The sequence below is a fragment of the Peromyscus leucopus genome, chromosome 11 (assembly GCF_004664715.2).
Source record: "Peromyscus leucopus breed LL Stock chromosome 11, UCI_PerLeu_2.1, whole genome shotgun sequence".
Classification (NCBI taxonomy): Eukaryota; Metazoa; Chordata; class Mammalia; order Rodentia; family Cricetidae; genus Peromyscus; species Peromyscus leucopus.
Window position 1 is genome coordinate 36,590,852 of NC_051072.1, and position 24,872 is coordinate 36,615,723.

Below are 24,872 nucleotides of genomic sequence, written 5' to 3' on the forward strand. Positions count from 1 at the left end.
GCCGGGGCCTAGGACTGGGAGATGTTCAATCACTATTAAAGGTCTGTTGTAAGCAACAGAGCGTGAAGGAAGAGGCAAGCAGCAACACTGGTGTTTGTAGTAGGAAACGTTACCATCAGTTGCTGCAAGGTCTTTTAAAATGATGGAGACAGAGGCCAATTCGACATTGAGGAATGAGGAACTCACTGGACTGGGCAAAGGTTTCCGCTTGGTTTCTCACTTGTCTTACCAAATTGTGGCCTCCTCAGTCATTGACTTCCTTTGAGTAAATCTCTTCACATGGGCTCCATGTGTGTACACCCTGGTTTTCCAGCTACTGCCCTGGACTTCTGCCTCGGGCTCCTGTGCCCCTTCAACGCCTAGACTCTAGACTCCATTTGGACATTAACCCTACTGACATGTCACGGCCGTTTTAGCTTGTATGATTTTCTGCAAAGCACTGGTCATTATTGGAAGGTATCTTGTGCCTTTGTTTGCTAGTGAGTCACTTGATTCCTTCATGACAGTGTCAGCTCTGGGACATCAGAGACTGTCTTGTTCACTGTGGCATTGTTAGGGACTAAAACTCTGCCTGGTTGGTAATAAAGTCCCAAAAATCATTACTGAGTTAATAACTGACTATTAGAACGAATGGATGGATTTATGGATTCCAATGATGAAAATGCTGTAGCCTTTCTCCTAGAATAAAAGACTATGAGGAAAGCATTTCATTGAAGACGGGAATGAGATTGGAGTTTAAGACAACTCTAGAGCATTGTATTCCTCTCTGCGTTTCAATCTTATCAGTCACAGGGGGGTGGATTCCAAGCCTTTCTCACGCAAGCTGGGTCTTTCCCGTCTGGTGTATTATGTGTTGCTTACCTCACGTCGGGCTCCGCAGTGGCAGCATGCAGTGGCAGGCGGCCATTTTTATCGGGGATGTTGTGCTTGGCACCGTTTCTGAGCAGGCTCACACAGCCTTCAAGCCAGCCCTGAAAGGCAACAGCCGTCACATCATTACATAACACAGCCTCATGTAACACAGGTCGAGAAGCTTTCTATGGCGTGCGTGCGTGCGTGCGTGCGTGTGTGCGTTGTTGCTGTTGTTGTTGTTGCTGCTGTTTTGGCCACTTCTTTGCTTCTTTGGTTTGGCTAAAAGCTTGTTTAAGTTGAAACCATTTAAAGACCACATGTGGTTCCATCTCCCACACCTCAGCAGAGAGCTGAAGTCCGAGCTTCAACGTCCCAGGTTTTCTGTATGATCGTTGCCCTCTCCCATACAGACTGAGGCAGATGCTCTCTTGCCTCTCCCTTCCATTTCCAGGACCACTCACTGGGATTCAACTGCTACAACTAGGCTGCCCCAAAGATAGCATGTGACAGGGAGCGGTCACCTGCTCTGGCGTGTGGCTTAGCTCCAAATAAGACATAGCACCTGTCTGACTTGGATGGCAACGCCCACTTCTAAAAGCTGGCTTCCTAGCCCACTTCTGAGTCCCAGCCTGCATGCTTAGCCTGTTTCCCATGTCTAAAGTGGAGGTCTTGGTTCTTCATTAGCTCATATTCTGTTTCTGATAACCCGAAGGATAGCATCTTGCTTACTTGAGTCAGCCTCTTCTCAGCACTTAGATACAAAACCGGAACACCCTGCCAATAGCTGTGACTCGAATGCTGATACCCTGCGGCTCTAATGATGACACCCTGGACCTCTAAGGTGAAGGCAACCTAACATTCTCCAAGGGATACACATTGCAAGGCTTTACACACCTACATATTTCTTGGGAGGCTGTGTGAATTCCCTGCACCCTAATTGTACCCATTGAAATTTGATATTATCACCTTGCTGGCTAGCACGTCGGTCCAGCTGGGTCATGTCTTCTATCTTACGTTAAAGGACATTAGTAGCCCGAGGCTAGCCCTGCCCATATTTACACTGCTTTCTTAATTTACACTTCTGTAGCTGACCCAACCTAGCTGATAACCAAGCTTGGTTCTCATTGCTAAGTGGAAGAGGTCTCCTACATTTATCTGCAATTCTTGGGCTACTCAGCTACTTATAAACAGCCAAACAAATAGATAAAACTCTTATTGAGCACAGTGGTGTGATAACCTTCTCTTCAAAAGCAGTTTTTAGTCTTCCTCCGTGTGTACATAGTCCAGCCTCAAGGTGTCCCAGGGAAATGACTGAGGATTCTTTCCCTTAGGACGACAGTATTGGAAGCAGCAAAACCTAAGGAGTTGATAAACTTATTGAAGAAAGAAAATAATAATATGAACAGAACCTTGTGGTTTTGAAGAGTCTAGACAACAGTTGACAGTCTAGTTTTGTGCATCAAACAAGAAACACATTTGCATGGAGATGCAAATCCCAGAATTTGAGAGGCTATCAGCAAGAGGATCAGGAGTTAAGGGTCATCCTTTGATATATAGTGACTTTGGGGCTAGCCTGAACTACATGAGACCCTGTCATAAAAATCAAAACTAAAAAACTTCATGGGCTATGGTACCAAGTAGGGCTCTATAGAATTGGCCAGCAATATCTGTCTTAAGTAGAAACAAATATTTGAGGGAGGCCTTGTCAGTATTGACTCATAGTTTACTAATGTAGTAAATCTGATTCTAGTTGCTAATGTCCAAGTCATCAAGTTCTCTTAAAAGGAAAAGTAAAAATTGATCAGGGGACCCAAAAGCAAGACATGCTGTGCAGACTTCAGAATTGCCCAAGATTTAAATATGTTTTTTGAAAAAAGCAAATCTTTTGATGGGGTAAGCTTTGAAACATCTAAAATATTTTGCAATGCTTCCTGGAACTCAATGTGTGTTTGTGGTTTTCTTCATTCCTTTTTTTCCTTCTTCTTCAGAAAAGAAATTTAAAAATCAGTGAAGATATTTGAAACCCTTGATATCATTTGGATATCAATGGAAGCAACAAACGAGCATCATACCTACTAGGTGCTAGCTGGCCTCAGCTTTTTCTACAGGTGTGATAAGCTTAGGTTACAGTTTTTACTTTACCTCAAAAATAAGGAGAGAGGCACAAAAGGGTGAAGCGATTTGCCCAAGGTCACATGTCTACAAACTTGTCTACAAATTTATTTGTACCCTGAGTCGAGACTCTGTTCTAAGCCTCTTTTGCCAAACTTCTCTTAATGATCAAATCTAGACATTGCTGGATTTCACAGTGACCCTCAGAATGCTCCTCTTCCCAGAGCCTCAGCATCCAGGGGCTGCGTCCAGACTAGGGGACTCACACAGAGGCCAGGCACGGTTAAGAAGGCCATCCAATCAGGTGTCATGTAACTACTCCCCTCATACAGCCCTTTAGACTGGGAAGGGTGGCCTGCAATGTGTCACCTCTCTATGATCTAGGTTGCCCCTCATAACTGATGTTTGGAGGAGCACTCTTTCCAGTCCTTTCAAATTTTGAATTGTAGAGTTTTAAGAGACATACAATTTGTTGCCACCATTTTATTGACTCTAATCACAGTCCGCTTCAGAAGCCATTTCCACCCCTTTGCTCTGCTCCTTAATCCAGATGTTTGCTTTTCTCCAGCTCAGACTTGAAAGAAGTTTGTAGCAAGAGCAGTTATGATGGCAGATGCTATAAGGGAGGTGACTGAGAAGGTGGTCATACATCTGTCTGAGATATGGAGTCTCGCTCAGCTAGCCCATGCAGAGCAGTGCTCTTCAAACTCAGGTGGACACAGAAGTTTCCAGGGAGGTTAGTTTATCCAGCAGACTCCCTTCCTCCCCTGCCCCCATGCTATCCAAGGAGTATCTACCTCAGAACCAGCCTTTCAAACAAGACCTCTCAGGGATATTGATCCAAGAGGCCTGCGGACCACACTTCAAAAATATCATGCCTAGATTTGTTTGTGAGTTAGAGAAAGAGTATGCAAAGAAAAAAAAAATGAAAATGTGGCCTCTGGAGAAAATCTCTGTGGGAATTGAGCAATGCATCATTGCAAGCCCTGTGAATTGTGGCAGGAAGGGGTGGGTGTGTTTGGAGAAGGAAAGTGTTTTACTTCAGTGGGGTACCCTAGGGGGCCTGCTTGGGGTGAATCCGCCACTACCAACTGGCAGCAGCAGTGAACCCAAGAGGCAGCAGATGTGGCAGAAGAGTGGCCATGTTGCTGGAAAAGAAGAAAAGCAATGAAGTGTCCCCCACGTGGTGGGTAGGGCTTGTTTCACGTAGACTTAAGCCAGCCCAGGGAGAGTCCAGAAGGATCACAAAGAGTGTCTGTGAGGAGAGGGCTAGAGGATTTTCAGTGAGTCTTAACCAAGCCTTGCTTCAATGTTGGGCAACGCTGAACTGAAGTCCCGACTATGAGGAATGACGTTACAGTTTCTAATGTGAGCACTAGCTCTGAACCGAGTCCATCACTTGGTGTTGCCCTGTGATCCTGGCATGTCCCCTATGCCCTGGTCCTCCCACTCTTCCCAGTTCTCATCGTTTCTCACGTTCTTCAGCCTGGAGCTTCCACTCAGCTAATCCCCATCTAATCCCACCCCACGGACCTTAACTGGATCTTCAAATCAGTACCACTCTCTGGGGTTATTTATGGCAGCCTTCTTAGAAATACCCAGGAGAGCCAGAAATGTCCCAAGTGAAATTCTAATGCTGAGATAGACAAGAACATTTCCCGGTGGTCACACCACCTCTACCTTAGCTTGTGAAGGATCCATGCGAGCCTTGAGGGTCATGAGTAAAGTCCAAAGTCCAATTCTCAATGGCTTTCTGCATCAGCCCATGGGCACCATTCTGTGAGTCGAATCCCCCTGACATCTTTAGGTCCCTTGCTCTGTAGCCCCATTAACAAACATAAATGCGTACCAGGTACGTTGCCAGGCATAAACTGGTGCGGCCATAGGCATCCTGGGTATTAATGTTGGCGCCCATCTTCAAGAGCAGTTTCACGTGTCCACTTGACGGCCAGAAACCGCATGCATCAAGGGCGTGCATCCTGGAATGAGACATTTCAACAGCCTTTACGAATGTTTAACTTCTGAGATTTATGAGCACACCATTTGTCTGTTCGTTTATTTGGCTTTCCTGCAGCATAAATCCAGCTGCTGGATTCTGTGGGCCTGAAGAGATGAAGATGAGAGATGACTTCTGTTGGCATAAGTGTTGGGTTTCTTGCTGACCTCCCCTACCTCAGCTGACTGTAATTCTCCCCTCTGCTCCTGCCCAGGTGTCTGTAATAGTCAGTGGATTAAAACACTTTGGGCAGATGACCAAAACTGGCTGTTGTTGCCTCAGGGATGTGACTAACTCCGGATCTACCAGGTAGATTTATCCCGACTGAACTGATGTAGTACAGAATCCAGAATGGCATTTGGTCCACCCTGGCAAACAGGTTCAACACACTTTGGGAGGTAGTGGGTGGTAAAGGTGGGTGGTAGCCTTGGGCTACACAAATTCTCAGCATCCACCTCACTGACTTCCTCTCTTTCTGAATCAATATAGCCAAAGGCATTTTGTTTTCCAGTGTGTTTACTTTCTGAATAAAAATAGAGATGAATGGACACATTTTTGTCTAACTGTGGGGCTGTTGGAACAAGCAAGGAATGCCACGTTCCTCCATCCAAGAGACCAAGCTTAGATCCAGAACTGGCACATGCTTAGATTCTGTTGAGCTGGAGACCCATGTTGAGATTAAGATTCTCCCTGGGATGAACCAAGCTGTGGTCTGCAGAGATCTAGCAGAAGGGATGAATCTCCAGACCACCTTTCTCACAGAACACGGCAGCTGGCGACCCAGCAACCCTCTTCCTGAGATCCTTTTCAGACATTCATTCTGGGTAAAGCAGCAATAAAGTGATTCTTAGAACAATGAGTGGTGAGATTGTCCTCTCTTCTTCCTTTCTCCTCCCTTCTTTCTCCTTTCCTCCTTACCCCACCCTCATCTCTTCCTCCCTCCCTCCCCACTTCCCTTCTCCCTTCTTTCCCTTACTTCCTCCCTCACTTCCTTTCTATCATATAGTTACAAGCCAGTGTGGAGGAGGCAGAGGCAGGCAGATCTCTGAGTTCGAGGCCAGCCTGGTCTACAGAGCAAGTTCCAGGACAGCCAGGGCTACACAGAGAAACTTTGTCTGGAAAAACCAAAAATAAGGAAATAAAAACTAGAAAAAAATGAAAGTGGTGGTTATGACCATCAGAGGGGAAAGGACATAACGAACAAGAAAATGAAACAATTTGTGAATCTGAGGTATTCAGGCAAATTAATTTTTGCATACTATTTTCATAAAATTACATACTCTGTCTGACTAGTTTATATCGATCCTGAGATTATACTTTCTATATAAATTTCTTCAGAGAACAAAGAACAGAAAATGATGTTAACAGATAAGATTTATTATAAAATTATGATAACTAAAACAAGAAATAGGGCTGGAGAGATGGCTTAGTGGTTAAGAGCACCTACTGCTCTTCTAGAGGTCCTGAGTTCAATTCCCAGCAACCACATGGTGGCTCACAACCATGTGTAATGAGATCTGGTGCCCTCTTCTGGCCTGCAGGGACACATGCAGGCAGAATACTGTATACATAATAAATTAATTTTAAAAAAAAGAAAGAAAGAAAGAAAGAAAGAAAGAAAGAAAGAAAGGAAAAAAATGTATTAAAAAAATAAAACAAGAAATAGCTCAACAGTTTAGAAAGGAGAGTCCAGGAAATACTCAGACTTGCATGGGCTTACTGTATAATTTAGACAGTGTACATTGGGGAGAGGGCAGAGGTATTTAATAAATATATACTGACAAACTGGCTGCACACAAGGGCCAAATTCAAATGCAGCCAGACTCCCTACCACCCATAAACACAGTCCAGATGGATTAGAGATGAGATGTAATAAGCAAAATGTAACAGTCTGAAAAGAAAATATTTACTCAGGTTCTTATAATCTTCAGGACTTGTGGAAGAAGGAAAAGCTAAAAACTGTGGAGGAAATATCTTGTTAAATTCAATTATATAAATTAAAAATTTCCATAGTACATATTATTAATCAAAATTCAAAGACTAGGTGTTCACTGGCAGAATTTTTTTGTTTTCAATTTTTAGTTAATTAACTATCTTTTTTTTTTTTTATTGAGACATGATCTTAACATGTAACCTAGGATGGCCTTGAACTAGTGATCTGCCTGCCTCAACTTCCCGACTGCGGGGATTACATGTCTGTTCTGCCATACGTAGCAGGAAAAGTTATTTTAATTTGTCAAATTAAAAGATTATTAGGTTAACTAAATAACACTTCAACCAGAAAGACACAACAATCTAAGAAGGTAAAGGAAATATAGATATACAGGCAATTCCCAAGAGAACAAACACAAACTAAACAAACAGACAAAAGATGATTTCACAGTCAGGGGATACACGTTTATGTGGCACTGAAAACTAATTGCTGTGTATTAAGTTAGTGATAATTACTAAAAGAATAAATGCTCTGTGTGGTCAAGGATTTTAAACCAAGAACAGCATCATCATTTTTGTGATCATCATCCTCATTATCCTTCTCCTCCTCCTTCTCATCATTAATAAGGGGCCTCACTACACAGCTCAGGTAGCCCAGGCTAGCCTTCCATACTGCTGTTCACTTACGCCATTCCCAAGTAGATCAATTTTCATTACTCATCTTTGTTCATCAGTACCAAAGTTTCCCTATAAAATATGCCCAGAAGTAGAATTACTTGGTCACAGGTACAAACATCTTGACATTTGTTAAATGTTGCCAATTTTATTACCCAAATGGCTGTCCAAGTCTATACTTTAACAAATAGTATGAGATTTCTTCCCCCCCCCCCCTTCCCAGGAAGTATATAGCTTTACCACCTCGGCCTCCCATGTGGAGCTTTATGGCCTCCGCCTCAGGACTGAGCACCTATCTAGGCTCTAGAACGCTTGGGTTCCAGCTCTTGTTCTTTTATTAGCTGTGGGTTTGGGCTAAGAAATTTAGCCACTACTCAAGGCTGTTTGAAGATAATCTTAGGAAAGAAAATCAGAGATGGAAGTTTGCTAAGTTGCCCTGCATAGCCTTGTACTTTAGCTTTCCAAGACATAGGATTGCAGGCTTACATCATGATGCCTGACTTCGTTCTCTGTCACATTGAGACAGCTCCTCTCCATTTCTGTTTTCTGATCTTTAAAATTATGGTTGTATATTGAATTTCATCAAATGCTTCTGTACCAATTAATATGATTATATGATTTTTCTTCTTTAACCAGCTAGTTTGGGAGACTTTATTTCTTCTTTTGCATTTATATTCATGAGAACAGTTGATATATGCAGGGATTTAAAATATTATCTTTAACTGGTATTGATGTTAATGTAATTCTAGTTATACAGCAGCTAAGAAGTATTTCCTTTTTTTCTCTTTTTGAAATGAATCATATAAAATTAGTGCTAATTATTCTTTAAACATTTATAGAGGGGCTAGAGAGATAGCTCAGTGATTAAGAACACTTGTTGCTCTTCCAGAGGACCTGAGTTTGGCTCCCAGGACCCAAATGGTAGCTCACAATCCTCTCTGTAACTCCAGTTTCAGAAGATCCGACACCCTCTTCTAACCTGGGGCACCAAGCATGTCCATGATGCACATTAAGTAAAAACACTCATACACATAAAATAAATCCAAATAACAGACAAATAAATACATTGTAGAAATCAGTAAGACCATCTAGGGCTGAATGTACTCCTCTTTAGAAATTTTTAAATTATGAATTTAATTTCCTAAATAGTTATAGAAATATTAAAATTGTCTGTTTCCTACTAGAGGAATTTATGGTAGCTTACATTAAAATTGTTCTTTAACAGCTAATAATTGTGCATATTCCTGGTGTTCATTGTAGCATGTTCATGTCCTTGGTTTATTCCTGACAGGACCAGTGATGGAGGGATTCCCTCTCTGCGGGGCCATGCATTAGTATATAGAGTTTCTTCTTAGCAGTTCTTTCATATTGTTAATCCTGGTGTTCTGCCTAGAGAATGCACATTTTCAGGGGCTTTTCTTTTGTCCGTGTCTGTTGGCATCCTATGTTGAACACCAACCTTCAACACCAACCCTGGGATATACACGGCAAAAAGACATCCAGAGAACTCTCCACCATGCCAATCCTCAGATCCAGGATTAGCCAATCTGTCATTTTCTCTTTTTTTTTTTCCAGAGTTATTTTTCATCATATCTAGACTTTGCAGTTGTATTTAGAAATAATAGAGGGGGAAATACAACCATGCTGTCCTCCCAAGAGCCAAGTTCTCTGGTCTGAAGGACTATGATAGTTACATTTTCCCCACATCCATTTCTGCTAAAGTAACCATCTCTTTTTAGACACTTGTTATAACTACAGGTGACCAGAGAGAGAGGATTCAGTCTCCAAAGACCTTGTTGTGCAATCATGAGGATCTGAGTAGGGTACCTGAAACATGCTTAAGAAAACCAGACGTGATGTTTTGTGCTTGTAATCTTAGCCCTGGGAAGATGGAGACAGGCAGATACTTGGGACTCACTGGCCAGTCAGTTTAGCCTATTGGGTAAGTTCCAAATTCCAGTGAGAAGCCCTGTCTCAAAAAATAAAGTGGATGGTACCTTAGGAATGACACCTGAGGTTGACTCCTGGCTTCCACAAGCATGTGCACACATACAACTACTTGGCCATTCCTACCAAAATACTGGAAACAAACCACCCATAATAAGAAGTGAAGTAAGATGCTGAAGGTCTGTGTCCAACACCTATGTGTAGAGAAACGCCAAGGGATGCTACATGGGCCACAGACAAGATAACCTTCAGTATCACGTGGCCAGTCCAAAAGAATTTCAATGGTGTTGCTCATCTCAAAAGACCATCTCTGAGAAGATAAAGCACTGCAGCCTGGATTTAAAAATGCACAAACAGCTCACCTTCACTGTCACAGCATTCCAGGATAGAAGGGTCCTCTCGAATCACGGCAGTCAGAGCGTTGACATCTCCATTAGATGCTGCCTGATACACCATGGTCAAGTCGACTTCCTCAGATGAGTCACCTTCGCAAATCAAACAGACACTCTGTTAGTGTGCGGTGTGAATTCACTCAAAGAATAACACAGTCCAAACTGTCACCCACGCAAGTGATTCACTCACCCTCCTACCTCAGTGCATCCGGGCAGAGGCTGAGTCAGCCTGGCCACATACTCCCTGGACACTTCTGAGGAAAAGTGACCCGCTGTGGGCCATTTGCAACCCGCCGTGTGTTGACAAGGAGCCTTGGGGTTAGACGCCCTTTGATGCGTTCTGACTCTTCAGGCATTTGGGTTTCCCAAAATTAGAGAGAGCCGAGAGAGAAGGCCCTCTTCTTGCTTCTAGTCTACTCTTCAAGATCTGAAACAGGCTACGTGGTCTCTCTTTTGTTTCTTGTTTAGAGGCAGGGTCTCGTGCCGCCCAGGTTGGCCTTGAATTTTCTATATAGCTGAGGTTGACCTCGGATTTCTGATCCTCTTACACCCACCTCTTGAGTGCTGGCATTGCAGATGTGGCTACCATGCCTGGTTTTATGCATGTGCTTGCTAGGTAAGCCTTCTACGGAGCTACATCCACCGGCCCATGGGAGCTTGGTTCACCGGTCTTTGGGAGAAGCATTATGCTCCTCCTTCTTTCTCTTCCAGAGATGCTCCACACCTAGTCCTGTCCTAATCTTTGCTGACTCTGTCTCCAGATGCCCTTACCCTCTTGCTGCATGTGCGAGGCACTGGCAGCCTGGGAAAGGGGAAGATGGGGCTATCCTTTCCTCAGCCAACTTTTCTCATGTGGAGCTGGCTCTCACTTAGCCCCTCATAACTTATCCACCACCATTGTCCTTCAGCTGTTAAGTTGGGTAATTACTCTTGGTCTCCATCTATTACATTTGTATTTGGACCTTTTGCCTCATCTTGCATTTTTGTCCTTTCCTTAAAGTCTGTTCCTTTTCTTTTCTTTCTTTCTTTTATTTTCAAGACAAGATTTCTCTGTGTAGCCCTGGCTGTCCTGGATCTCACTCTGTAGAACAGGCTGGCCTGGAACTCAGAGAATCACCTGCCTCTTCCTCCCAAGTGTTGGGATTAAAGGCGTGTGTTATGACCGCCTGGCTAAGTCTGTTCATTTTCAACCACCTGGGTTTGCATAGATGCTATTTCTAGAGGAACTAGGGTTGTATGAAACTGCTTTAAATACGGTAGCCACCTGTTTACCCCTGCACCTTTGTGAAGAATTGATTCAACAGATTTTACTGCCGAGGGTGACAACAGACAACCAGGTGAGTCCAGGATGCAGAGAAGGCTGGGAAGCAAGTTCTCCTGGGGAGACCCTGGAGGGAAGCTGTGCCAAGCCCCTCTCTTACAGCTCTCCAAGTGTAACTGATGTTCAGAGAAAGAATATCTTGCCAGTTGTAAAGTTGTGTGTTCTTCCAGTGTGGACTCGAGGCTCAAGTTTGGCTTTCCAGTTCTTTGAACTTTAGCTGGCATGAGAATAAAGTTTTGGTTTGGTTTCTCTGTCCCAGTATTTCTGAGAAAACCATTAATGATTTTTAACCAGTCACCCAGTTCCAGGGCAAGCTTGTTACTGAGGTCGGCTTGCTTAGGACAGCCTTGTTTTGTAACGTGAGCGGCTGCTTCCTAACTCGTCCAGGTTTGGTTTTGTGTCTTGTCTTTTGAAGCAGGCTCTTCTGCTCATTTGCAGGCCAGGTGAAGGGGGTCTGGGACAAATACCACTCGTGTGTGGTCGGTTGGATGACTCTGGAGCCAGATACCATTGGGACAAGCCACGCTTGTGCTAACCAGCTGCGTGCAAATGTGGGTCAGTCACCCTCACCTGGCTTAGTGTCCTTATCTGTAAAATGGAAGTGATGATGACATTGACAATCACTTCCTTTAGAAAGCTGTATAGGGTGACACTGTATTAATATTAATCCTGTGTGCCTAGGAACAGCCTGGCATTTAGTAAACATTTTACAATTTTTGCTCCACTTAAAAATTTTGGCTTATTTAGACAGCATTAGATGTCTGAGACATATGTTTAAAAGGGGCTCTTGTTGATGATAGCTATTAAGAAGCCATCTATTGCTTAGAATCCATTACAAATCCTCACATAAGTCTGGAATTTTGTTACGATGCCTCCCAGTGTCTCTGGGCATAAGAACTAGGGCCCCAACTTAAAAGATGAACCTACTTTCAGCTATACATTCAAAGATGCTAATAGTGGTACCTTGGAAGCCCGACTGAGTCAGGGAGCTGCTAAAGGTGCCAACAGAACCGTGGAGCTGGTTGGTTGTTTTTGTTTTGAGATAGGGTATCACTGTGTAGTCCTTGCTGGCCTAGAACTCATTACATAGACCAACTGGTCTCAAATGTATGGGTGATCCTACCTCTGTCTCCTCTGTGCTGAGATTACGGGTGAATGGCATCACACCAGATTCAACTGTGGGTTTTTATAGACGGTATGCTGTATGATAACATGTTCACGTGCCATTCACGACTCAGTGCGGTAAGAGACAGACAACATCTTCATCACGATGTGGAACTGCACTGCCTCCTAGAATTAGGATTCCCCAAAGTAACTGGTCAGACGGATGTGAATATCACATTTAATGTGTGACATATCTGGATCTGTAAAATGCCTGCAGGGACTCATCGACTCATCGGAAGGTGGCTGACTCCGCCCTTCCTGTTGATCAACCTCCCCTCACCCCGATGCTAGCTTTACTCTGAATGTTCTCTGATGGTCATCAACATATTCCCCTCTCAGCCAAACAGCTGTTTCAGTGCATTGACTGTGTCCTGATCGACAGGTGCAGCATGTGACCCGGAACGACGCTATTAAGAATTTACATCATTGTGGCCAAGGTGATACGTTGAGGGCTGTGACCCGATTAGAGTTTGTGAAACGCAAACATAATCTAGCTGGGATGGTTGAGAGCGCTGCTCTCTCTCCGTTTCACCACCCATGGATTGGGAAGCTTGCCGTCAGCTTCTGGATGGAAAGAAAGCCCGTCTAAGAAGAATGAAGATTAAACCAGCTGAGAAGAGCTGGGTGAAGGAAAGAGTTGTGGCCTCTCCACATCACTTACACACCCGGGTCACCACACCTCAGGCCACATTTACATGTGCCAATCAATACATTCCTTTTATTTGTTTGTGCTTGGGCTTGTCATTTTGTATTATTTTGTATTATTATAAACTTTAGTTTTCTTTTCAGTCTGTGAGAGAGTTCTAAGCAAGGACAGTTTTAGCAGAGGCACATTAGCAAAGAACAGGAGGTATTAGATGGATATTAGCACCACAGGAATTAATGTTTAATGACGAGGAGGAACTCCAGCTGATAACTGATTATAACCATATTGAGGGAGGTGTCAGGGCCCTTCCGTTCTTCCCAGATCAGTGTCGTACTGAGATCTCTAGCCTGTGGGTTAAATATGACTGGAGGAGACTGGAAACAGAGGAGGGTGGCCAGAATGAGATGCAGTGGATTTCATTTGTGCCTCGTGAATAGTTCAGGAAAGTAAGTGGGTTTGTTCTGGAGATAATTCCATGAGGTCAAGATCATGGTCTAGATGTTTGCACACACAATATACAATTTACAATTTTTAAGCACTTTTAACTGCCCAGTTCCGTGGCCTTAAGACATTCAAAGCACCATACAACCACTACCACCACCCTCCACAAGCCCTTTTCATTTCCAAAACTCTGTACCCATTAAACAGTAACCCCCATGTTTTCCTTTCTAGGCCCCGGAAAGCACTACTTTACTCTCTGTCTGTGAATCTGACTCTAGGTTTTTTTCATCTGTGGAATCAACAGTATTTGTCTGTTTGTGATTAGATTATTTCACTTAGCAGAATGTTTGTGAGGCTCATCCATGGAGGAATATGTATCTGAATATATTTTTCTTCCTTTTGAATATATTTTCCTTCCTTTTGAATGTTGAGTAATATTTTTTCCTATATATGAACCAACCATACTGTATTTATCTTTCGATGGACACATGGTTTTTCTTTCTTGGTTTTTCATGGTTGTCTTTCTCTTGGCTATTGTAACGCTGCAGTGAACAGGCGTGCACAAATTGCCTTGATATTCTGCTTTCACCTTTTCTGGGTATACCCTCAAAAGTAGAACTGCTGGATCATGTGATTATACTGTTTTCATGTTCAATTTTTTTTTTTCCAAGTCAGGGTTTCTTTGAGTAGTCCTGGAACTCATTCTGTAGACTAGGCTGGCCTTGAACTCACAGAGATCCACCTGCCTCTGCCTCTGGAGAGCTGCGATTAAAGGCGTGTGCCACCACCACCTGGCTCATGTTCAGTTTTTAACAATCCATCATATCGTTTGTGTTGGTTAGTCTTATGTCAGCTTGACCCAAGCTAGAGTCATTTGGGAAGAGGGACTTTCAACTGAGAAAATGCCTCCATAAGATTGGCTTATAGGCAAATCTATAGGGCATGTTCTTGATTGATGATTGATGTGGGAGGGCCCAGCCCACTGTGGGTGGTGTCATCCCTGTGCAGGTGGTCCTTCGTTATATAAGAAAGCAGACTGAGCAAGCCATGGGTAGCAAGTGGTAAGCCATGCTCCTCTATGGTCTCTCTTCCAGTTCTTGCTTCCAGGTTCCTGCCCTGACTTCCCTCAGTGATGGGTTGTGACCTGAGAGTTATGAGATAAACAATTTCCTCAAGTTGCTTTTGGTCATGGTATTTTAATCAGAGCAATAGAGACCCCCTGCTAAGAGATTATTTTTTTTCAAGGCAGCTTTATCATTTTATATCACCATATCTGCCCACGGGTTCTAATTTCCCACATCTCTTTGCACTTATTTATTGTGTGTGACAATGCATTACTTTTTATAACAGCCATCCTTTCGAGTAGGAAGTGGTCTTTAGCTGTGGTTTTGAATTACATTTCCCTAATGATGGGCAATGTTGCACATCTTTTTCATGTGTTGTTGACTGTCCCTCTATTTTTGGAGGAATTGTAGAGGAATGCTTTTTAGAATCCTTTGTTCACTTTGGAATAAGACTTGTTGTTTTGTGGTGTTGGCTTGTAGGGATGTATGAAGAACTCTATTATTGACAGTAACTCCAGTATCAGATGTTTGATGCACAAACATCTTCTCATACTCCATGGCTTTGCTGTTTGCACTGTTAATAGTACCTCACAATCCAATTTGTCTATGTTTCTTTTTCGTTGGCTGTGCATTTGATATCATATCCAGAAAAGCATTGCCAAATCCATTGCTAGATTCTCCTTCTTTGGGCTTTTTTCTAAGAGTTTTATGGTTCTAGGCATTGTGCTTGGGTCTTTAATATTCTACAAGGTGAGAATCTAAGCTCTTTCTTTCCTGTGACTATCTAGTTTCTCAAGCACTATATTTTGAAGACCATTACTGAGTGATCTTAGCATCCTTCTTAAAAATTAGCTAACCGTAGATGTATGGGATCATTTCTGAACTCTTAGGTCTATTCCATTGCTCCATATGACTACTACCTTCATGCCAATACCAAACTTTTTGATTATTGCAGCTTTAGAATAACTTCTAAAATTAGGGAAAGTGAAGCCTCCCTCTAATTTTGTTTTTCTTTTGTAAAACTGTCTGAAATGTCTGGGAGTTCATTTGAGATTCCACATGCATTTTTAGAATGAATTTTCTCATTTCTGGAACAATGTCATTGAGTTTTGACAGAGATTGTACTGAATCTACAGTACAATCTTTCTTTGGGAAGCAGCGACATCTTAATATGATTTTCTAACTCAAGAAGCACAGGATATCTTTTCACTTATTGCCAACTTCTTTAATTTACTTCAATAACTCATTGTGGTTTGGGGTACGCAAATCTTTTTGCCTTCTGAGTTAAGTTTATCCCTAACTACTTTATTCTTTTGTTATTATTGTGAATAGCACTGCGTTCAAAGGGCTTTTATGCAAACATTTCTACAATTAAATTGTTCTGTGACTCTAAGCAGTTAGAGGTAACAGTGAATCAGTGACAGGAAAAGTTAACTGGGTTATTGGAGCTTGACAGAGATGTTCCAGGTCACGTCCAGAGCAAACAGGCATCTTGTTATTGAAGATGGGTAGTCTTGCCTGGAAGACCATTTAGGACGTATGCTTGGAAGGACATTGGAGCGAAGCACAAAGACAGGGCAAGGGAAGATCCACAAGGCTGATTAAAATGAGCCTCAGAGTTTGCTCAGCTTAGGCTACTAAGTTATGAAACTAGTGATTAGGAACAGGAAGGCACTTCCCTAGAGCCTGTGTAGAAATGCCCAGTCTAAACCATGGTGAGTGGAGATCCCAGGCCTAACCTTGCAGTTGGTAGGAAGAATTTCTTCAGAAGTGAGAAAAGATGTTGCAGAAATAACAAGTACGAAGGAAAGAATGATAGACAGTCCTTTGGAATCTAAAATAGGGGCAGGAGTGTTTTTTTTTTTCCACAAAAGGTCACAAACCTACTTACCATCTTCCAGTAACTCTATACAATTAGACGATACACACACCTTTCTTTTCTCTATGTATCTTTCTATGTATGTATCTATCTTTAATCATCTACCTATCCAGCTCCATGAATTCATCATGTGTCTATTGTTCTTCCCAGGCAACAAGTTTTGAATGCTTCTTGCCTCTCTGTATGAAGCCTAAACAGATAGACTTTCGCACAGCTGCACGTAGATCGAGTCTAGAATTCACACAGAGGGAGGGACACTAACAGTAGAGGAAATGAGAGAGACATGGCCTGAAGGAATAGGAAGCACCATGTGAAGAAATGTTGGCTGTAAGTTTTAAAACATTTTATGTGTGTATATACATGAAATACAGAAAGATCCAGAAGAGCACAATAAAAATGTTGAATGTCTTGGACAAGTTCTGAACCTATTATATTTTCTAGACTCTCTATAGTGAATTTACATTGCTTATGCTTATCAAAGTTAACCAAGCTTTTTTTCCTCTTAAATGTTGGGAGAGATGTGTGCTTGCTACTTTACATTAGTATTTTACTTCTAAAAGGGTAGACAGAGCTTTGTACGATGATCGTTGTTAATGGTTTGGATAGAATGTGCCTCCCCGAAAGGTTCATGTATTAGGGGATTGATATCAGTGGGTGGTACCATTTTGGGAGGTTCTGAGATCATTAGGGGGGTCTAGCTAGAGGAAGTCATGTTGGGGGTGGGTCCTTGAGGGGGTCTCTTGTTCCAGGCCCCTTTGGGATTCTTTAGGATGCCTTCTTACTGTGGTGATGTGAACTGTCTTGCTTCATCATGCCTTGCCTGCACAAAGGACTCAACCCTCTGCTACGGAGTCAAAGGGAATCTTTCTTCCTTCAAGGTGCCTTTGAGTACTCAGACAGAGGTAGGCAAACACTTCAATCATTCAACAAGTAAGGGAAGATTATAGTTAAGCAAATGCTTCAATAATACAAGTAAGGAAGGTTAATAGCTATGTAAATACCTTTATAATACAACACGTAAGGAAACAGTTCCTGGAAAAGTTGACATTCTAAAAAACCAAACAACTGTATTTTTAAAATTCTGACCTTCTAATATTAAATGTATGCTATAGAGAACATAAAGAAAACATTTCTTGATTTATACACAGACAGGAAAGGTTGGCAAAGGGTAAAGCCATCCAAGAGGTTACTTCTGAGGCCATAATTGATTTCTGGGGTTTGTTCAAAGGGAGCTTTGGGTTTACTCAGGAAGTGACTAATGCCAAAACAGTTACTGTATAAAGAAAATAAAGGTAAAAATTGTAATGATCAAGGAAAACAAAAGTGTGCGGAAGCAGTACTGTTTGGTGTTGTCTGTGAACTATCTCTAGCCTGCAGTGAGGTAAGAATGCCTCAGACAGCGTGTGCTCAGAAACTGTACAACAGTTCCCCAGTAACTTCTGTTGAATCCAATAAATTGTGAACTTACAGAAGACTCTGACCTTTATAAATACTCTGGTAGGTAAAACAAAATGAAACAGGTAACTATTTTAAATGATTAATTTTTACCTAAAAAATATAAGGATAGACAGATATTTTTGGTATCATCTTTTTCTCTTTTTTCCTTTTCCTTTCTTTCTTTTTTCCTTCCTTCCTTCCTTCCTTCCTTCCTTCCTTCTTCCTTCCTTTCTTTCTTTTTCTTTCTTTCTTTCTTTCCTTTCTTGAGACAGGGTTTCTCTGTGTAGCCCTGGCTGTCCTAGAACTCGCTCTGTAGACCAGGCTGGCCTTGAACTCACAGAGATCCACCTGCCTCTGCCTCCCGAGAGCTGCGATTAAAGGCGTGCGCCATCACTTCTAGGCCTCTTTCCTTATTTTACATGCCCAAAACCTAATTGGTTTCTGGTCATATTAGAAATTGTTTATTTGATCCCGAGGGCCTAGTGCTGACCCTAGGGCTTCAGGTATACAGCTCGCTCACTCTTAGCCAAGTTTTGGGTGCTCTGAGCTCCCCAAATTTTGCATAGGTGCAGGTTCCATTTTTAGGGTTCCAATGATGGCTGTGCCCTCGGGTCACTGTGGAGTTCTTAGGAAAGTCATCTCTTACATTTGTTCCTGAGTCCATTTTGTTGAAATTGCTTCGAGGTCAGATTAACACCTGCGGAAGGGCCAGGCCAGTGTAAAGGTCGTTTTAGTTTTCAGAGTCCAAGCCAGCTGATCTGAGACACCGCCTTCAGTTTATTCTATTCTGAGGATCCCTGGGTGACTGAACTCACCATTGATTGACCCGTGACATTGGAATTCATTCTGAGCACTTACAGAGGGATCTGCAGATCTCAGATTATTCTTTCACATAGGACTGATTGCCTCTGGAGAACTGAAGTATTCAGTCATCCATGGATGCTGCATCTCCTATGGACAGCAACAGCCTGGTCGCTAAGGGGCAGAGTTTCCATCCTTTAAAATGACATAATCCAGTGGGAAGACAGATGTCTAAGTGGTGATTGAGACATCCTTGAGCTATTATGACGGGGCAATAAAATCATTTAAAGGGATGTTTCATAGGGCATTCTTCTAATTCAGATTCCTCTCTCTTTCCATACAGTTATCCCGGGTACTACGGAACAGCAGAGAAATTACATTTTGGGGCAACCTAGAAGGACCTAACTATTCATAAAGAAGTAAGGCCTTTGCACCTTTCAGGAGGTGCCAGGCTTTCACGGCACCATAATGGCTCCATGTGACAACATTGCCACCCTCTGGTGAGGAAGAATCTTTATGGTCCCTGACTGGGCTCTGGGCCAGGGGACCGCTGATGCTGTTGAATACAAGTCAGAGTTTGAAGCACCCTGCAATACAGGAACAAGTAAAGATGCCTCTCTAAAGGATACTTTTTTTTTCTTATTTTGGGGTATTTATTTATTGATTAATTAAATGATTACTCAATTTTTAAAAGAGAGCCTTGAAAGTGTTGTGCAACCTTGGCTGGTGGGAACTCCGCTGAATTCTGGCTTCGATGTACAGCGGTCCTTCCGTCTCTTTCTAGTGGGGGCTGGGATCAGAGGCATGCTTCACCATGCCTAGGGGTTGGATGTTGTGGTTTCTGTTTTGAGACAGGAGCTTGGTAAATTGCCCAGGTTTGCCTTGAACTCACTGGCTTTGAGCTGCTGGTGATTCTCCTGCCTCAGTCTACCTCATGCTAAGATTATGTGCATGCACTGCCATTCCCAACTTAGGAAACATTCACAGCATGCCTTGTCAGCAATCTAATTCTTAAAAAGATGTGTTTTTTTTTAAATTATAGAACCTTTAAAGTAGGATAATTGTATTTATCGATCGATTCAGGGTTCATTTTTCAAATGCAGATGGATTTGTCACCTGTTATATTCTTGTGGAACTCTTGATGTTAATATATTACATTAGTTCTTTGTTAATTATGCATGTATAAATTTTACATTCATTTTTATAAAGGGTGGTGTTAGCCTGGCTGGCTTTGGAAACTGAAAAATAGATAAGTATTATGTGGACTCTCCTATTGTTATTTTGAAACAACTATGTGACTGTTTTTACCATTTTCATTTTCTCAAAGTGCTAGGTGATAGAGTCAGGCTTTTACCATGTTTTGGGAGCTCTGGGAGGGGTGAGAAATGGTAAAAGAAGCAGGATTTGATTCGACTGGAAAGGAACAGATTCTGTTAAACACACAGCTGCTCTGAAATGCTGGGAAAGAGAGTTTGGCATTGTTTCCTATAGGTTCAGAATGAATTAGGTGGGCACAAACCAGAAGAGAGATTTTTGAAGAACCAGAGACATGGAAGGGTCATGTTGTGGACTAATGCTTTCCACTCTCAGCCTGTATCTCAGTAGGTTCTGAGCAAGCATATCTTGGTGATGTCCTTGAGCAGACAGCTCGCCTCTCCATTTCCTTTTCTGATTAATATTCTCTGTGTCTGCCTAACATCTGTAGAAAGACAAATATTGGGTCACCTATCATTACATGAACAAATCAAATCAAGTTGACAATAAAGATGTCTACAAGGGATTGAAATACAACAGCTTTTCATCATTGGGATAATTATTAGGTTACTTACTTGCTTCATTAAAGCAATGAATAAAACCTTACTTGGTGTATAATCATCCTCCATAGGACCTTATTAGAATACACAGCTGTTTGGGTTATATGACTTTTCATTTATTAAAGAAAAAATTCCTAAATTTTAGAAACTATGCATAAGAGTGGTATTTGATACATTGATTATATATTTGCTGATTTTATAGCATATTCTTTCCAAATTGGCAATCTGAAGAGGGGTAGACATAAGAAGTGAAGGATTATGGTTTATAACCTTTGGGCTAGAGCTGGTCAAGGTGGAAGATGGCTGCTTCTTTAAGCAATTTTAGAGGCATGCCCTTGGCATTGTAAGAGTTGAATCCACCCTCAGCCCTCACATACTGCGGGCATGTAGCTTAAGCAAAGTTGGCTTAAACCATCACATCAGAGCTCTAAGCATACGATTTCAAAATACTGAAAAAGTGACAGCAGAAACCATTTCTTAATCTGAATTTCTTTCTGAAAACCAAGCAAGTTATTTGTGTATCAATATGAGTCCAGAGTCTTTGGTAAAACAAACAAGTTAAGACATCCCTGGTTTTCAGTCCTGACTGCACATTAGGATTACCTTGGAGATTTGCAACAAAAACAAAACAAAAAATAAACAAACAACTGATGTCTGAGTCCTATTCATGGACATTTTGATTTTATTGACCTGTCATTTTACATTATTTTACTTTTTCATTTAAAAATTATGAAAATCCAGATAAAAAGAAAATATATATGCAAAGGTAATCAGCATTAAAATGTTGGTGTTGGTGGCTGGAAGTGATTAAGAGCACTGGCTGTTCTTACAAAGGACCCAGGTTCGATTCCTAGCACCCACAGGGCAGCTCACAACTGTCTCTAACTCCAGTCTTGGGGATCTGATGCCCTCTTCTGGCCTCCAAGGACAAACAGACACACATGTGGGGTGCAGACATACATGCAAACAAAATGCCCATACCCATATAAATAAATACAATTTTAAAAAAAATTTGGTGTCTTATAGATACTTATTTTACTTATAGGCCAGGAGGGGTTGTATCCATCCCCGCCCCTTCCTAGGACCCTTACTTCTACCCATTGCATGATGTTGCAGGAGGGTAAGGAGGGGGGTTAGCAGGAGGTGGGCTTGGAGGCGGGGATCTAGCTGGATCAGAGTGTGTAGTCACGAGTATCTCTCAGGTCCGTCTTCCCCTGCGACTGAGACTCTGGACTCTCTTTGGTTCTCCATCATCAACTCCAAATAAACAAGACTGAAGTCCTATTTCAGGCATTTTAAACGGGAACAGAAAAGATAAGGGATAGTCCTAAGGAACAAGCAAGGGCTTCATAGGTCCTAACAGATGTGAGGCCACAAGGCAAGGGATAGGAGAAAGAAATTTGGGGGAGGTGCTACTTCCTGAAGTCAGTGTGGCCCTCAGAGGTTAGGACAGTGACCTGTCTGAATTTGAAGCCAGGACTTCTGTCAGTCACAGGTGCAGGGCCAATTGACTAGACTAGAAACGTAGATCCCACATTTCTCTTGCATGATATTACCTCTGAGGACTGAGAGACTGTGACAGGATTGGAGAAACTGACTGAAATTCTCTGAGCTCCTGTGTGGGTTTGACTAACACTGAGGACACATTTTAAAAGGTGTTTGTATTATTTTTATCAGTGTGCGTGCGTGCGTGCGTGCGTGCGTGCGTGCGTGCGTGTGTGTGTGTGTGTGTGTGTGTGTGTGTGTGTGTGATGTGCATATATGAATAAGGGGGTGTGGGTGTGATGGTCAGAGAACAGCTTTGGGATTGGTTTCTGTCCTTTCATTTCTCGGATCAAATTTGGGCTGTCAGGGTTTTTCAGCAAGGGTTTACCCACTGGGTAGTCTTCACTGAAACCATTTTAATGTTGAAATAAACAATAGCTAACAGTTTGGAGCATATGTTACTTATAAAAGTATAACCATGCTAATAAAAATAGTTTGGAGTTTTTCTGCTTTCCATATAAACAAGATTATATAATACCAGAGTATAAACAAGTTACCATGTCAAAATATTTCAAAATATTGCTTGTAAAAATATGGCTGAAATGTGAATGATTGAACTTTAAAACAGCTAATTTGATAATTTACTTATTATTAGGCATTTAAATACTGTTTTTTCCTCAGCCCCAAGGATACTGCATATTAATAATACTCTTCATAAATTAATACTACAAAGAAAGGAGACTACTATATCATTTTTAACAGTCATTTCTTTTATTGTTCCTAAGACATTTTCATCTGTGTGGACATTTATGAATTAGCTATCTACTGTTGAACTTGACCTCTTTTTACTTCAAGGCATCAGTCTGCTGGAAGAGCTTCCTACGCAGTAGGGACCTTTACCCTTCATCCCTTAGCAATGCTGCAGCCATGGTTACCCATTCGTTTGCACTCATGTTCTCAGTCTGGCTTGGCTAAGTTTTTCTTTGGTTTTAGGAACAGGCTTTTCAGCATTTATATAGTCAAAAATCAATTCATACTGCATTTGAAAACTTTTACCATTGCATTTGTGATTACAAAGGTCTTCCTTGTTGAACTTTATACTGACTTATTTGTAAATGTTTAACTTTGCTTGACGTGATTTTTTAAAATTTATTTTTGTATAATTGACTTTAGCCAACAAGTCAATTATTGGGTAATTCCTTTTCCTCCACTAATTTATAATGGCCACCTGGTCAGATACTAAATCATCAACAGTTTCGAGGAGGGGCCTCATATAGCCCAGCAAGGAACTATGGCGTGGGAAGCAGGGACCCCTTAGAACTATCCTCTGCAGTGATTCATGCATGAGTTTGGCAATGCAGCAGGTGCCCACCACACCCACATTTCAGGCTCTCACAGGTTTTCCACGGTAAAGCCTTTTGTTGTTGCTGTTTCTTGCACAGTTTTGAGATTCTAAAACTTTTTGGGAGCACTGTTGAAGACATCAGAACGCAAAGCCAACGTTAGTGAAAACTACCTCACAAGTATTCCCGCAGACCACCTCCCAGTCACTGCAAGGGCACCCACTGCCCCATGCTACCTCGGGGCTCACAGGGTCTTTTGAGGACCCTGTCGCTGTCTCAGTAATATTTGCAATTATGAAAAACCCTCACGTAGTGCTTGGTCTAGGCCAGGCACTGTGATGAGCACTCTTTATACACCTAATCATTTAATGCTCGTTTTTGGAAGTGGGGGCTGCAATTACTTTCATTTTGTGGGTGAAGGAACCCAGATTCAGAGTGAGGAGGTGACTTAGCCAATGTTGCATGGGTGAAACTCAGCTGAAGGCTGTTAGGCCCAGATTCTACCCTCTGACCCACAGGTGCCATAGCCTGTAACTGCCCTGGCACTGTGGTCTCTAATTGCCCTCTCACCAGCATGCAAAGACCCCATACAATCCATTGAACTTTGACCTTTCTGTGGTTCAGGATGGACACCCCACATGCCCACCTTACATTCTGTCTTAGAGCAGCCTATTCCCCATTCTGCATCATTGTACAAGCTGTGGGGCCCAGAAGCGTCATCAAGTTAGAGTTTAGGCTCACGGTAGCAAAAAAACGCATCTCACAGTCAGCCCAATTGGATACGTTGGTTTGCGGATATGCATCCTCCCACTGTAGACAAAGGGTGATGAGGTAAGACCAGTAGCAACATTCTAAGATCTACCAGTGGCCTAGAGAGATTAGTTTTCTTCTGCTATGGTTTTCGGCACCTACCAATTGAAAAGAGGTGCTCTGTCATGAATCTGTTACAGAGCAGAAGATAGCTTGAACTTGGGGAGGTGGCTTGTCCAAATAACCTTAGATGAGTATAGCATGAATTGTTTAGAAGGACTTATTAATTAAACAAACCTGGAGCCAGGTATTGGGGTGAACGCTGGAAGATTAGAGAAGCAGAACAAGCCACAGCTACCTCACCTTGCCAATTCCTCAGCTGATCCTGTTTCTTCAGACTGAAAGCTTCTCAATCCTCATCCAGAATGAATCTCAGCTGAACTGTGCTGCTCAAAGCCTAAAAGCTTAACCAGCCAAAAGCTTAACCAGTCAAATGCTTCTAGTTTCTGGTTCTCATGCTTTATATACCTTTCTGTTTTCTACCATCGCTCCCTGGGATTAAAGCCTCGCTTTCTGGGATTAAAGGCGTGAGTCGCCATGCTTGGCTGTATCCTTGAACAGATGGATTTCTGCCTCTGGAATGCTAGGATTAAAGGCGTGTGCTACCACTGCCTAACCTCTATGTTTAATATTGTGGCTGTTCTGTCTCTGACCCCAGATAAGTTTATTAGGGTGCACGATATTTTGGGGAACACAATACCACCACAGATGAGTCATTTGTAATAGTCACCAGCACTTTCCAAGTCATCATTATGAGCTGG

General features: G+C 42.2%; 1 protein-coding gene across 1 annotated transcript in view; it reads right to left on the reverse strand.

The window, feature by feature from the left end:
* Positions 1-24,872, reverse strand: part of Ankrd55 (ankyrin repeat domain 55) — a 95,636-nt gene that overhangs the window by 60,172 nt on the left and 10,592 nt on the right. The window contains 4 exon segments of the mRNA XM_028884426.2: positions 862-971; positions 4,814-4,896; positions 4,899-4,943; positions 9,877-9,999. Of these exon segments, the coding sequence (XP_028740259.1) occupies positions 862-971; positions 4,814-4,896; positions 4,899-4,943; positions 9,877-9,999 (361 nt within the window).